At 68.6% G+C, this 14,622-nt stretch overlaps 1 protein-coding gene across 1 annotated transcript in view; it reads right to left on the bottom strand.

The window, feature by feature from the left end:
• FGD2 (FYVE, RhoGEF and PH domain containing 2) overlaps positions 1-13,662 on the bottom strand; it is a 31,558-nt gene extending 17,896 nt beyond the window's left edge. Inside the window, 4 exon segments of the mRNA XM_075909998.1 lie at positions 5,786-5,866; positions 7,035-7,124; positions 7,126-7,378; positions 12,858-13,662. Coding sequence (XP_075766113.1) covers positions 5,786-5,866; positions 7,035-7,124; positions 7,126-7,378; positions 12,858-12,922 — 489 coding nt within the window. The 5' untranslated portion in view covers positions 12,923-13,662.
• Positions 13,663-14,622: the final 960 nt, after the last annotated feature.

The raw sequence follows: 14,622 nt of genomic DNA on the forward strand, positions 1-14,622 counted from the left end.
GGGGTGGGGGCCAGTGGTCGGGAGCAGAGTCCCGGTGAGCCTGTCCCGGGGGGGGGCCCAGTGGTCGGAGCAGAGTCCGGTGAGCCTGTCCCGGGGGGGGGGCCCAGTGGTCGGAGCAGAGTCCCCGGTGAGCCTGTCCCGGGGGGGGGGGCCAGTGGTCGGAGCAGAGTCCCAGGTGAGCCTGTCCCGGGGGGGGGGCCCAGTGGTCGGAGCAGAGTCCCCGGTGAGCCTGTCCCGGGGGGGGGGGCCCAGTGGTCGGAGGCAGAGTCCCCGGTGAGCCCTGGTCCCGGGGGGGGGGCCCAGTGGTCGGAGCAGAGTCCCGGTGAGCCTGTCCCGGGGGGGAGGCCCAGTGGTCGGAGCAGAGTCCCGGTGAGCCTGTCCCGGGGGGGGGGGCCCAGTGGTCGGAGCAGAGTCCCGGTGAGCCTGTCCGGGGGGGGAGGCCCAGTGGTCGGAGCAGAGTCCCGGTGAGCCTGTCCGGGGGGGGAGGCCCAGTGGTCGGAGCAGAGTCCCGGTGAGCCTGTCCCGGGGGGAGGGCCCAGTGGTCGGAGCAGAGTCCCGGTGAGCCTGTCCCGGGGGGGGGGCCCAGTGGTCGGAGCAGAGTCCCAGCGAGCCTGTCCCGGGGGGGGGGGCCCAGTGGTCGGAGCAGAGTCCCAGCGAGCCTGTCCGGCGGGGGAGGCCCAGTGGTCGGAGCAGAGTCCCGGTGAGCCTGTCCCGGGGGGGGGGGCCCAGTGGTCGGAGCAGAGTCCCGGTGAGCCTGTCCTGGGGGGGGGCCCAGTGGTCGGAGCAGAGTCCCGGTGAGCCTGTCCGGGGGGGGGGCCCAGTGGTCGGAGCAGAGTCCCGGTGAGCCTGTCCTGGGGGGGGGCCCAGTGGTCGGAGCAGAGTCCCGGTGAGCCTGTCCGGCGGGGGAGGCCCAGTGGTCGGAGCAGAGTCCCGGTGAGCCTGTCCCGGGGGGGGGGCCCAGTGGTCGGAGCAGAGTCCCGGTGAGCCTGTCCCTGGGGGGGGGCCCAGTGGTCGGAGCAGAGTCCCGGTGAGCCTGTCCTGGGGGGGGCCCAGTGGTCAGAGCAGAGTCCCGGTGAGCCTGTCCAGGGGGGGGGGCCCAGTGGTCGGAGCAGAGTCCCGGTGAGCCTGTCCCGGGGGGAGGCCCAGTGGTCAGAGCAGAGTCCCGGTGAGCCTGTCCGGGGGGGGGGCCCAGTGGTCGGAGCAGAGTCCCGGTGAGCCTGTCCGGCGGGGGAGGCCCAGTGGTCGGAGCAGAGTCCCGGTGAGCCTGTCCTGGGGGGGGGCCCAGTGGTCGGAGCAGAGTCCCGGTGAGCCTGTCCGGGGGGGGGGCCCAGTGGTCAGAGCAGAGTCCCGGTGAGCTGTCCGGGGGGGGAGGCCCAGTGGTCGGAGCAGAGTCCCGGTGAGCCTGTCCGGGGGGGGGGGCCCAGTGGTCAGAGCAGAGTCCCGGTGAGCCTGTCCGGGGGGGGGAGGCCCCAGTGGTCGGAGCAGAGTCCCGGTGAGCCTGTCCGGCGGGGGGAGGCCCAGTGGTCGGAGCAGAGTCCCAGCGAGCCTGTCCGGGGGGGGAGGGCCCAGTGGTCGGAGCAGAAGTCCCCGGTGAGCCTGTCCCGGGGGGGGGGCCCAGTGGTCGGAGCAGAGTCCCGGTGAGCCTGTCCCGGGGGGGGAAGCCCATGTGGTCGGAGCAGAGTCCCGGTGAGCCTGTCCCGGGGGGGGAGCCCAGTGGTCAGAGCAGAGTCCCGGTGAGCCTGTCCGGGGGGGGAGGCCCAGTGGTCGAGCAGAGTCCCGGTGAGCCTGTCCGGGGGGGGGGCCCAGTGGTCGGAGCAGAGTCCCGGTGAGCCTGTCCTGGGGGGGAGGCCCAGTGGTCGAGCAGAGCCCCGGTGAGCCTGTCCGGGGGGGGGCCCAGTGGTCAGAGCAGAGTCCCCGGTGAGCCTGTCCTGGGGGTGGGCCCAGTGGTCGGAGCAGAGTCCCGGTGAGCCTGTCCTGGGGGGGAGGCCCAGTGGTCGGAGCAGAGTCCCGTGAGCCTGTCCTGGCGGGGGAGGCCCAGTGGTCGAGCAGAGTCCCAGCGAGCCTGTCCCGGGGGGGGCCAGGGTCAGCCTCCAGACCGTGGTCGAGCAGAGTCCCGGTGAGCCTGTCCCGGGGGGGGAGGCCCAGTGGTCGGAGCAGAGTCCCGGTGAGCCTGTCCTGGGGGGGGAGGCCCAGTGGTCGGAGCAGAGTCCCGGTGAGCCTGTCCGGGGGGGGGGGCCCAGTGGTCGGAGCAGAGTCCCGGTGAGCCTGTCCGGGGGGGGGGGCCCAGTGGTCGGAGCAGAGTCCCGGTGAGCCTGTCCCGGGGGGGGGGGGGGGCCAGTGGTCGGAGCAGAGTCCCGGTGAGCCTGTCCCGGGGGGGGGGGGGCCAGTGGTCGGAGCAGAGTCCCGGTGAGCCTGTCCCGGGGGGGGGGGGGGCCAGTGGTCGGAGCAGAGTCCCGGTGAGCCTGTCCCGGGGGGGGGGGGCCAGTGGTCGGAGCAGAGTCCCGGTGAGCCTGTCCCGGGGGGGGAGGCCCAGTGGTCGGAGCAGAGTCCCGGTGAGCCTGTCCGGGGGGGGGGGCCCAGTGGTCGGAGCAGAGTCCCGGTGAGCCTGTCCCGGGGGAGGGGCCAGTGGTCGGAGCAGAGTCCCGGTGAGCCTGTCCCGGGGGGGGGGCCCAGTGGTCGGAGCAGAGTCCCCGGTGAGCCTGTCCGGGGGGGGAGGCCCAGTGGTCAGAGCAGAGTCCCGGTGAGCCTGTCCGGGGGGGGAGGCCAGTGGTCGGAGCAGAGTCCCGATGAGCCTGTCCCGGGGGGGGGGCCCAGTGGTCGGAGCAGAGTCCCGGTGAGCCTGTCCCGGGGGGAGGAGGCCCAGTGGTCGGAGCAGAGTCCCGGTGAGCCTGTCCGGGGGGGGAGGGCCCAGTGGTCGGAGCAGAGTCCCGGTGAGCCTGTCCTGGGGGGGAGGCCCAGTGGTCGGAGCAGAGTCCCGGTGAGCCTGTCCCGGGGGAGGGGCCAGTGGTCGGAGCAGAGTCCCGGTGAGCCTGTCCCGGGGGGAGGCCCAGTGGTCGGAGCAGAGTCCCGGTGAGCCTGTCCCGGGGGGAGGCCCAGTGGTCAGAGCAGAGTCCCGGTGAGCCTGTCCCGGGGGGGGGCCCAGTGGTCGGAGCAGAGTCCGGTGAGCCTGTCCGGGGGGGGGGGCCCAGTGGTCGGAGCAGAGTCCCGGTGAGCCTGTCCGGCGGGGGAGGCCCAGTGGTCGGAGCAGAGTCCCGGTGAGCCTGTCCTGGGGGGGGGCCCAGTGGTCGGAGCAGAGTCCCGGTGAGCCTGTCCGGGGGGGGGGCCCAGTGGTCAGAGCAGAGTCCCGGTGAGCCTGTCCGGGGGGGGGAGGCCCAGTGGTCGGAGCAGAGTCCCGGTGAGCCTGTCCGGGGGGGGGGCCCAGTGGTCAGAGCAGAGTCCCGGTGAGCCTGTCCGGGGGGGGAGGCCCAGTGGTCGGAGCAGGAGTCCCGGTGAGCCTGTCCGGCGGGGGAGGCCCAGTGGTCGGAGCAGAGTCCCCAGCGAGGCCTGGGGGGGGTCCGGGGGGGGGCCCAGTGGTCGGAGCAGAGTCCCGGTGAGCCTGTCCCGGGGGGGGGCCCAGTGGTCGGAGCAGAGTCCCGGTGAGCCTGTCCCGGGGGGGGAAGCCCAGTGGTCGGAGCAGAGTCCCGGTGAGCCTGTCCCGGGGGGGGGGCCCAGTGGTCAGAGCAGAGTCCCGGTGAGCCTGTCCGGGGGGGGAGGCCCAGTGGTCGGAGCAGAGTCCCGGTGAGCCTGTCCCGGGGGGGGGGGCCCAGTGGTCGGAGCAGAGTCCCGGTGAGCCTGTCCTGGGGGGGAGGCCCAGTGGTCAGAGCAGAGCCCCGGTGAGCCTGTCCTGGGGGGGGGCCCAGTGGTCAGAGCAGAGTCCCGGTGAGCCTGTCCTGGGGGGGGGCCCAGTGGTCGGAGCAGAGTCCCGGTGAGCCTGTCCTGGGGGGGAGGCCCAGTGGTCGGAGCAGAGTCCCGGTGAGCCTGTCCGGCGGGGGGAGGCCAGTGGTCAGAGCAGAGTCCCAGCGAGCCTGTCCCGGGGGGGGGCCCCAGTGGTCGGAGCAGAGTCCCGGTGAGCCTGTCCCGGGGGGGGGAGGCCCAGTGGTCGGAGCAGAGTCCCGGTGAGCCTGTCCTGGGGGGGAGGCCCAGTGGTCGGAGCAGAGTCCCGGTGAGCCTGTCCGGGGGGGGGGGCCCAGTGGTCGGAGCAGAGTCCCGGTGAGCCTGTCCGGGGGGGGGGGGCCCAGTGGTCGGAGCAGAGTCCCGGTGAGCCTGTCCCGGGGGGGGGGGGGGCCAGTGGTCGGAGCAGAGTCCCGGTGAGCCTGTCCCGGGGGGGGGGGGGCCAGTGGTCGGAGCAGAGTCCCGGTGAGCCTGTCCCGGGGGGGGGGGGGGGCCAGTGGTCGGAGCAGAGTCCCGGTGAGCCTGTCCCGGGGGGGGGGGGCCAGTGGTCGGAGCAGAGTCCCGGTGAGCCTGTCCCGGGGGGGGAGGCCCAGTGGTCGGAGCAGAGTCCCGGTGAGCCTGTCGGGGGGGGGGGCCCAGTGGTCGGAGCAGAGTCCCGGTGAGCCTGTCCCGGGGGAGGGCCAGTGGTCGGAGCAGAGTCCCGGTGAGCCTGTCCCGGGGGGGGGGCCCAGTGGTCGGAGCAGAGTCCCGGTGAGCCTGTCCGGGGGGGGGGGCCCAGTGGTCGGAAGCAGAGTCCCGGTGAGCCTGTCCTGGGGGGGAGGCCCAGTGGTCAGAGCAGAGTCCCGGTGAGCCTGTCCCGGGGGGGGGGAGGCCCCAGTGGTCGGAGCAGAGTCCCGGTGAGCCTGTCCCGGGGGGGGGGGGGCCCAGTGGGTCGGAGCAGAGTCCCGGTGAGCCTGTCCGGGGGGGGGGGGCCCAGTGGTCGGAGCAGAGCCCCGGTGAGCCTGTCCGGGGGGGGGAGGCCCAGTGGTCGGAGCAGAGCCCCGGTGAGCCTGTCCGGGGGGGGAGGCCCAGTGGTCGGAGCAGAGGCGGCTCAGTTTGGTCTCCAGGAACCGCCGGCCGAGCAGGGCCTGGGACAGGTTTTCCAAGCGGGGCCGGCTGTTCCCAAGTGGGGCTCAGCCCCCCCCGCCCCCCGCGCCCTGCAGGCAGGACGGACGGACGGACAGACGGGCTCCCGCTGCAGCCCGGGGCAAGTGCAGGCTCGGAAGCACTGGAGCCGTGCGGAGGGAAGCCCCGGCCCTGCCTCCCAGGGCTAGGCCAGGCCCCGCGTCAGGACCCCAAAGTGGGTCACAGCCTGGTGGGGAGGGGGGCTACCGGGGGGCTGTAGACGAGCTGGGGCCTGGGGCTGAGGCTGCTGCTTGGGGTAGCAGGGTGCAGGCCCCCCTCCCCGGCTGAAGCTCTGGGCTGTGGCCTTGCCCCCAGTGACTGTGGTGCAGTGAAGACAGAGCCCCCTGGCCTAGGGAGCTGGGCCCCTGCTGCCCAACGGTTTGCGATTCTCCCCTCAGATGCTCTGGGCCTGCGGAGGAGAGATTCCTGGGGTGCCCAGGCGGGGGGCACAGAAATGGTCCCTCAACCTGATTTCCGCTGTGTGGGATGCATTTTGTGATGTGCACCCAGGCATACATGAATGGGCACCACAAACCCAGCTGGCGGCCCCTGGCTCTCTCCCGGGCGGCTGCCCAAGCGCTCAGCTGCCAGGGACAACCGGTCAGAGGCCCACAGGCCCCTGCCCACGCCGGACGGTCCCGGCAGATCTTCGGGCCTTGCAGCTCAAGCCAGGCCCGGTCGGCTCCCTGACCTGGTCCAGGAGATGCAGGCGATGGACGTAGGCTCGCTCCGTTTCCAGCAGCTCCAGGGCAATTTTCTTTTCTTCGGGGTCCTGCGTGGCGGCAGAGGAGAAAGGGCTTTGCTCACGTGGCTGGGAACAAGGGGCGAGAGCCAGGGGCCTGCTGGCAAGTCTGTGGCATTGGCCAGCTTGGCCAGGGACGATGTTAGCCCGGTGGGTCGCGGGCAATTCCCATTGGCCATAGGCGCGTGAAATCAGGCAGCCCCTTATTCATTAGCACTCAGAGAGAGGGCGGGGAGGGGGCCTGGCTGGGCTGGGAAGCGACGGGGAGGGGGGGGGTCAGGCTGGGCTGGGGGAGCGACGGGGGAGGGGGGGGTCAGGCTGGGCTGGGGGAGCAACGGGGGAGGGAGGGTCAGGCTGGGCTGGGGGAGCGACGGGGGAGGGGAGGGTCAGGCTGGGCTGGGGGAGCGACAGGGGAGGGGGGGGTCAGGCTGGGCTGGGGGAGCGACGGGGGAGGGGAGGGTCAGGCTGGGCTGGGGGAGCGACAGGGGAGGGGGGGGTCAGGCTGGGCTGGGGGAGCGACAGGGGAGGGGGGGGTCAGGCTGGGCTGGGGGAGCGACGGGGGAGGGGGGGTCAGGCTGGGCTGGGGGAGCGACGGGGGGGTCAGGCTGGGCTGGGGGAGCGACGGGGGGGAGGGTCAGGCTGGGCTGGGGGAGCGACGGGGGAGGGGGGGGTCAGGCTGGGCTGGGGGAGCGACGGGGGAGGGCGGGGTCAGGCTGGGCTGGGGGAGCGACGGGGGGGTCAGGCTGGGCTGGGGGAGCGACGGGGGGGTTAGGCTGGGCTGGGGGGAGCGACGGGGGGGGTTAGGCTGGGCTGGGGGAGCGACGGGGGGGTCAGGCTGGGCTGGGGGAGCGAAGGGGGGGGGGTGTCCGGCCAGGCTGGGGGGAGCTCATAGAGTGGCAGCAGTTTTGCTTCCTGCATCCGTGACGCTCCCTGCACGTGGCTGGGCGGGCCCCGGGGCGGGAGCGGCATCCCTGCTAGCATGGCCCGAAGCGATGAAGTGATGCGCCCAAGGCTCACAGAGAGTCAGTGGCAGGGCTGGGCCACGCCTCAGGGTCCGTCCTCCCCAGCCCAGCTGTGAGGGACACGCCAACGCTGCCGTGTCTGGGGGGCCGCGCACCATCGGAACCCCCCCCCCGTTCCCAGGGCTGACAGCGCCCCCCCCCCCCGGTGTGAGCGCCCAGGGAGAGGGCAGTTCCACCTGGCTGCTGCTGCCCCCAGGGCCTAACTCGCTGCCCAGCTGGGCCTCCCCCCCTGCCCGTGTGCGCCAGGCGTCGCTGCTGATCTTGCTCCCGGAAGGAGCTGAGGCACTTGAGGCTGAGTCCTCTCCGGCCCGGGGGCTTCTCCTCCGCTGGCTCCTCATGCCGGGGCGGCTCCGGCTGGGCCTCTCCGGCTCCGCTCCACGCTGGGTTCCCCTGCTCGGCGCCTCCCCGCCTGCCGGGCACGAGAGCAGCACGTCCCCACGGGAGCCTGGAGCCGAGGGCCTGGCCGCTGGCAGGGGGCGGGGCTGGCTCTGCGCTGGGGGTCCCGCAGGGCGCGTCTGCCCTAGGGCCATGCAAGAAGACAAAGTCTCATCCCTTTGCTCAGTGCCAGCCCAAGCCAGTAACACAGGCCAGTCCCACCCCCCCCCGCCACGTAACACAGGCCAGTCCCACGCCGCGCCCCCCGCCACGTAACACAGGCCAGTCCCACGCCGCGCCCCCGCCACGTAACACAGGCCAGTCCCACGCCGCGCCCCCGCCACGTAACACAGGCCAGTCCCACCCCGCGCCCCCGCCACGTAACACAGGCCAGTCCACCCCACGCCCCCGCCACGTAACACAGCCAGTCCCACCCGCCGCGCCCCCGCCACGTAACACAGGCCAGTCCCACGCCGCGCCCCCCGCCACGTAACACAGGCCAGTCCCACGCCGCGCCCCCGCCACGTAACACAGGCCAGTCCCACCCCGCGCGCCCCCGCCACGTAACACAGGCCAGTCCCCACGCCGCGCCCCCGCCACGTAACACAGGCCAGTCCCACGCCGCGCCCCCCGCCACGTAACACAGGCCAGTCCCACGCCGCGCCCCCGCCACGTAACACAGGCCAGTCCCACGCCGCGCCCCCCGCCACGTAACACAGGCCAGTCCCACGCCGCGCCCCAACCAGCCACGTAGCACAGGCCAGTCCCACCCCGCGCCCCGCCACGTAACACAGGCCAGTCCCACGCCGCGCCCCCGCCACGTAACACAGGCCAGTCCCACCCCGCGCCCCCCGCCACGTAGCACAGGCCAGTCCCACCCCGCGCCCCCCGCCACGTAACACAGGCCAGTCCCACCCCGCGCCCCCGCCACGTAACACAGGCCAGTCCCACCCCGCGCCTCCGCCACGTAACACAGGCCAGTCCCCACCCGCGCCTCCGCCACGTAACACAGGCCAGTCCCACGCCGCGCCCCCGCCACGTAACACAGGCCAGTCCCACGCCGCGCCCCCACCACGTAGCACAGGCCAGTCCCACCCCGCGCCCCCGCCACGTAACACAGGCCAGTCCCACGCCGCGCCCCGCCACGTAACACAGGCCAGTCCCACCCCGCGCCCCCGCCACGTAACACAGGCCAGTCCCACCCCGCGCCCCCGCCACGTAACACAGGCCAGTCCCACCCCGCGCCCCCGCCACGTAACACAGCCAGTCCCACCCCCCCCGCCACGTAACACAGGCCAGTCCCACCCCGCGCCCCCGCCACGTAACACAGGCCAATCCCACCCCGCGCCCCCGCCACGTAACACAGGCCAAGTCCCAGCCCGCGCCCCCGCCACGTAACACAGGCCAGTCCCACGCCGCGCCCCCGCCACGTAACACAGGCCAGTCCCACCCCGCGCCCCCGCCACGTAACACAGGCCAGTCCCCACCCCGCGCCCCCCGCCACGTAACACAGGCCAGTCCCACGCCGCGCCCCCGCCACGTAACACAGGCCAGTCCCCCGCCGCGCCCCCGACACGTAACACAGGGCCAGTCCAACCCCGCCCCCCAGCCACGTAACACAGGCCCAGTCCCACCCCGCGCCCCCAGCCACGTAACACAGGCCAGTCCCCCGCCGCGCCCCCCGCCACGTAACACAGGCCAGTCCCACCCCGCGCCCCCGCCACGTAACACAGGCCAGTCCCCCGCCGCGCCCCCGCCACGTAACACAGGCCAGTCCCACGCCGCGCCCCACCGCCACGTAACACAGGCCAGTCCCACCCCGCGCCCCCGCCACGTAACACAGGCCAATCCCACCCCGTGCCCTGCCACGTAACACAGGCCAGTCCACCCCATGCCCCCGCCACGTAACACAGGCCAGTCCCACGCCGCGCCCCCCGGCCACGTAACACAGGCCAATCCCACCCGCGCCCCCCGCCACGTAACACAGGCCAGTCCCACCCCGCGCCCCGCCACGTACACAGGCCAGTCCCACCCCCGCGCCCCCGCCACGTAACACAGGCCAGTCCCACCCCACTCCCCTGCCAAGTAACACAGGCCAGTCCACCCCGCGCCCCCGCCACGTAACACAGGCCAGTCCCACCCCGCGCCCCCGCCACGTAACACATGCCAATCCCACCCCGCGCCCCCGCCATGCAACACAGGCACTTGTTATGTAACGCAACCCACTGTTCCTGCACTTCTACCCCCCGTAACGCAACCCCTGCTCCTGCACCCCTACCCCCCGTAACGCAACCCCTGCTCCTGCACCCCTACCCCCCATAACCCAACCCCTGCTCCTGCACCCCTACCCCCCGTAACGCAACCCCTGCTCTTGCACCCCTACCCCCATAACCCAACCCCTGCTCCTGCACCCCTACCCTCATAACCAAACCCCTGCTCCTGCACCCCTACCCTCATAACCCAACCCCTGCTCTGCACCCCTACCCCCCCGTAACCCAACCCCTGGTCCTGCACCCCTACCCGCGTAACCTAACCCCTGCTCCTGCACCCCTACCCCCATAACCCAACCCCTGCTCCTGCACCCTACCCGTGTAACCCAACCCCTGCTCCTGCACCCTACCCCCATAACCCAACCCCTGCTCCTGCACCCCTACCCTCATAACCCAACCCCTGCTCCTGCACCCCTACCCCCCCGTAACCCAACCCCTGCTCCTCACCCCTACCCCCGTAACCCAACCCCTGCTCCTGCACCCCTACCCCCCCGTAACCCAACCCCTGCTCCTGCACCCCTACCCCCGTAACCCAACCCCTGCTCCTGCACCCCTACCCCCCCGTAACCCAACCCCTGCTCCTGCACCCCTACCCCCCCCGTAACCCAACCCCTGCTCCTGCACCCCTACCCCCGTAACCCAACCCCTGCTCCTGCACCCCTACCCCCCCGTAACCCAACCCCTGCTCCTGCACCCCTACCCCCGTAACCCAACCCCTGCTCCTGCACCCCTACCCCCCCGTAACCCAACCCCTGCTCCTGCACCCCTACCCCCATAACCCAACCCCTGCTCCTGCACCCCTACCCGCGTAACCCAACCCCTGCTCCTGCACCCCTACCCGTGTAACCCAACCCCTGCTCCTGCACCCCTACCCTCATAACCCAACCCCTGCTCCTGCACCCCTATCCCCGTAGCCCAACCCCTGCTCCTGCACCCCCTACCCCCGTAACCCAACCCCTGCTCCTGCACCCCTACCCCCATAACCCAACCCCTGCTCCTGCACCCCTACCCCCATAACCCAACCCCTGCTCCTGCACCCCTACCCTCATAACCCAACCCCTGCTCCTGCACCCCTATCCCCGTAGCCCAACCCCTGCTCCTGCACCCCTACCCCCATAACCCAACCCCTGCTCCTGCACCCCTACCCCCATAACCCAACCCCTGCTCCTGCACCCCTACCCCCATAACCCAACCCCTGCTCTCTGCCTCACCCCTACCCCCATAACCCAACCCCTGCTCCTGCTCGTGTCTCTGAGCACGTTGCTTTCCGTGAAGTGAAACTTGGGGTCCCAAGAAGAGCGGCTCCTGAAAAGGGAACAGGAGCCTGGCAGGCCTGCCCCCCACAGGCCCTTTCTGCAGGCAGCAGACTTGCACGCGTTCTCTCCCACACGTGGGTGGGACCCAGCCCCCGCGGGTGTGCACAGCCTGGAACAGCCCCCTGCTCTCACCAAGCAGCCATGTACACAGCCCCCTGCCTGCACACGCTTTGCTGGGACCCCACCTGCGCACAACCCCTGGCCCCTTGAGAGCCTGGCCCGACCCCAGCGGGGACTTCTCCATTCCTGGGCACACTGTGCTGTGCGGATCCTAGCCAAGCTCTTTTTCTGTTCCACAATCGGCACGCACGTTTCATTTCCAGCTTCCCTAGCCCCCAGGCAGCACTTCTGTTTCCTCCTGCGGGGCCGCGCCGGAGAGGAGCCAGTCGGACACGGTCACACGAGGAAAGAGATCGCGTCCATGTCATCAGAGACCAAGTGTGGATCTGGGAGCAGCTGTGCGTGGCGGGAAAGCGTGCAGCTCAGGGCTCGGGAGGAAGCAGCGCAGAGGGGGGACAAAGCAGGGGCGTTTGAGGGCACCTTGTCGTAGAACAAACTTCCTGAGCCCCTGCGTGCATCTGGAGTCTGACGTTCTGCAGGAAGCTGCTGAGTTTTCCTCTTTGAAAGGAGGGGGTGCTCTGAATCTCTCCTGGGCGGTCACCCGAGCGCTCAGCTTCCAGGGAGCCCTGCTCACGCCCTGACAACCCGCCCACAGCCCTACGGCCCCTCCTCCCTCTGCCTCCCCACCACGCCAGCAAAGACACTGTGTGTGAGCCCCTCGGCCCCAGGCTGTGTTTTGGCCTAGAAAAGGGATGTGCCAGTCTCCACGAAGGCCTTTAGGCACTTGACGGCTGGTACTGATCTACCATTGAAGGGGCCAGATACCATGGTGGTGGGGAGCAGCATAAAACCCTAAATAAATGGAAAAATACAAAGCCAGACATGAGCTGTGCAAAGTCCCGACCCCTCCTCTGCACCCACTCCTGGCACGGCTGGCGCAGCCACAGACCACAGGGGCGTGAACTAGGCCAGAAAAGACAGAAACTTGTGGCAAACTGCGACCTGATCTGAAAAAGCGAAGTGAAGCCATTCGGCGAAGAGCCTCCTCCGCCGTCACAGCCTGCCTGACCTCAGGAACACGGGCCTGGGAAATGGGGGTGAGCTGCGCAGACTGCCCAGCACCTGCCCACGGGTTCCTGGCTTGTACCGGGCACCTCAGCCGTGCAGTACCATATCGTAAGCGCCAGCAGCAGCAGCTCCTAGAGAGACTCTCTCAGCTACACAGATCAAGGCATATTATAGAAAAGGGCAAGACTGTGCCCATTTCAAAGATGGCAAAACTGAGGCATGAGGCGCAGAGGAGATTTGCCCAAAGGCATACAGTGAACCAGGGCTAGCCAGAGGTCTCCTGAGTGCTCATTCAGTGCAGTATCCCCCTGTCTGTCTGCCAAAGAGTCTGAGTCTCACCCCTTTTGCCAGGCACAGCTGCAGCCTCCCAGGGCAACAGACAAGGAACCTCTCTCCTCTACCTGGACACTCTGTGCCCTTCCCCCAGGGCAGGTTTCTGGGGCACACGTGCCAATATACCTGGGGAGCAGTCACTGCAAATCCAAGTGGACTGTGGCCTTAGCAAAGGTCCTAGTGGCCAAGTGGCCACAGCAGACAACAGCTAGCTCCCGCAATGACTCTGAGCCCCTGGACTGGCGGTCTCTGCAGAGAGGCTGTGGAGGCCGAACTCCTCCAGAGCACAGGCCTGGTCCCTCCTGGGCCCGGGGGAGGTGTGGTGGGCCCGGCCTCGGCCAGGCTGTTCCGTGATCGGGGGTCTGCTAAGCCGCAGGACGGTGGGTTGCAAATCTGGCCCTGGCACTGAATAGCTTTGCAAGGAGCAGTGGGAGATGCCGGTAGCCCAGCAGAGCACCCCAGGGCTCACTGTGGGGCCGGGGAAGCAGGGCCTCAGCCATCAGGCTTCGCTTCTGCCCCATTCGTCACCATCTCTCGCCTGCTGCTGAACCCTGATTTGCACGGAACGATGCCTTACCTGGGCTTCTCAAACACAGCCATGAGATCAAGCACAGTCAGTCGGCTGCCCCGCTCCCCCTCCATCAGGCTTGCCGAGTCCCACCAGCCAGGTGAGAAAGCAGCAGGAAGACCAGGCGGTAGCAGGCGGCCCCAGCTGCGTTCTCTGAGCCGTCGGCCGTCTGGGGCGCTGGGAAGGGCAGATGTGGCTGGCGGGGCAGACCTGGGAGCAGCGGGTCGCTCTGTAGCTCTTGTCCGGGGCGTGAGCAAATCTCGCCCGGGCTGGGCTCCCGGGGAAAGTGAAGAGGAAGTGTTGCAGGCTGCCGGGGGAGAAGGAGGAAAGTGCTGCGTGCTGGATTGGTGCAGCTCAGGCAGGCCTCCTGCGTACAGCCCGAGCCAGCGGGGCTGACCTCAGGGAAGCTGAGTGGGCCCCACCAGTGTCCCTCGAATGTTCCCAGCCCGAGCAGAGGGAGTTTACTTACGTGCACCAGTGTGAAGGGGATGTGCGACACGGAGGGGACGTGCGACAGGTCCTAGCAGAGCCTTGGGATTAACGCGGCTCTGTCAACTACAAGTCTTACACGTGTTGGGATGTTGGGATTGTGAACACTGGCGAGGCAGTCTGCCAGGGCGAGGCCGGCCTCCAATCCTGACATCTATGGATTCCGCTGAATGGCTTGTGTGAAATTTGGAAGAGCAGCTCAGAGAGACCTCGCTCCTTTACGTAAGGACAGAATCTCAGGGCAGCCTGACGGACAAAGTCCTCATGGCAGACAGAAAGCCACTGGCAGGGTCAGCAGCGGATACAGGGCAGGGCGAGCGGGGCGGCTGCCCCGGGCCCCGCGCTTCAATAGGCCCCGCGCACGCGCCCCACACACGCTACTTCCGGTCAGCTGCTGCCGAGGTGCATGCGTGAAATTGTGCTGCCCTGGGCCCCGCAAAATTATCCTCCGCCCCTGTGCAGGGTTAGGCTCAGGCTACTTACTGCTTCGAGTGCCTTCAAGAAAGTGAGGGTGATTCTTGTGTTGTGTGTTAGTTTTATTTTAAAGTTTTTCAGAGTGTTATTTTAGCAGGGAAGTTAATCGCTTACATTCAGAACTCTCATGTAGTTTTTCACTGTGCGATAATGTGAAAAACGATTAGGTTAACTAGGTCAGTAAGCGGGCAGTTAGGAAGCATTACAGATTGCTTACAAGCAATTTATTAGGTATCTTGTTAGTCTTTAAAGTGCTACAGAACTTTTTTTCTTTTTGTTTTACCAAGATCAGACTAACACAGCTATCTCTCCATTACGACACATTTGATATGCTCAAAATCTTTTTTACTTGTTATTCATTAAAGTAGTGTTACTCATTTGCTCTAACAGTGGTTTTAAATGCTTGAATGAAATAGTGATGAAATTCATATTTAGGCTGTATAACATTTATTTCTCTCGTGTTTTATAAAACTTACATATTTAAGAATTTGACATTTTGTATGTAGGGGTCTGTCTACACTACAAAGTTAATTCGAACTAACAGCCGTTAGTTTGAATTAACTTTGATAGGCGCTACACATACAAACCGCTAGTTCAAACTTAATTGGAACTAGCGGGGCGCTTAATTCGAACTAGGTAAACCTCATTCCACGAGAACTAATGCCTAGTTCGAATTAAGTAGTGGCCACTTAATTCGAACTAGTGGGAGGCTAGCCCTCCCCAGCTTTCCCTGGTGGCCACTCTGGGCACCACCAGGGAAACTCGTCTGCCCCCCTCCTGGCCCCGGACCCCTTAAAGGGGCACGGTCTGG

The sequence above is a fragment of the Pelodiscus sinensis genome, chromosome 27 (assembly GCF_049634645.1).
Source record: "Pelodiscus sinensis isolate JC-2024 chromosome 27, ASM4963464v1, whole genome shotgun sequence".
In the NCBI taxonomy this organism is placed as follows: Eukaryota; Metazoa; Chordata; order Testudines; family Trionychidae; genus Pelodiscus; species Pelodiscus sinensis.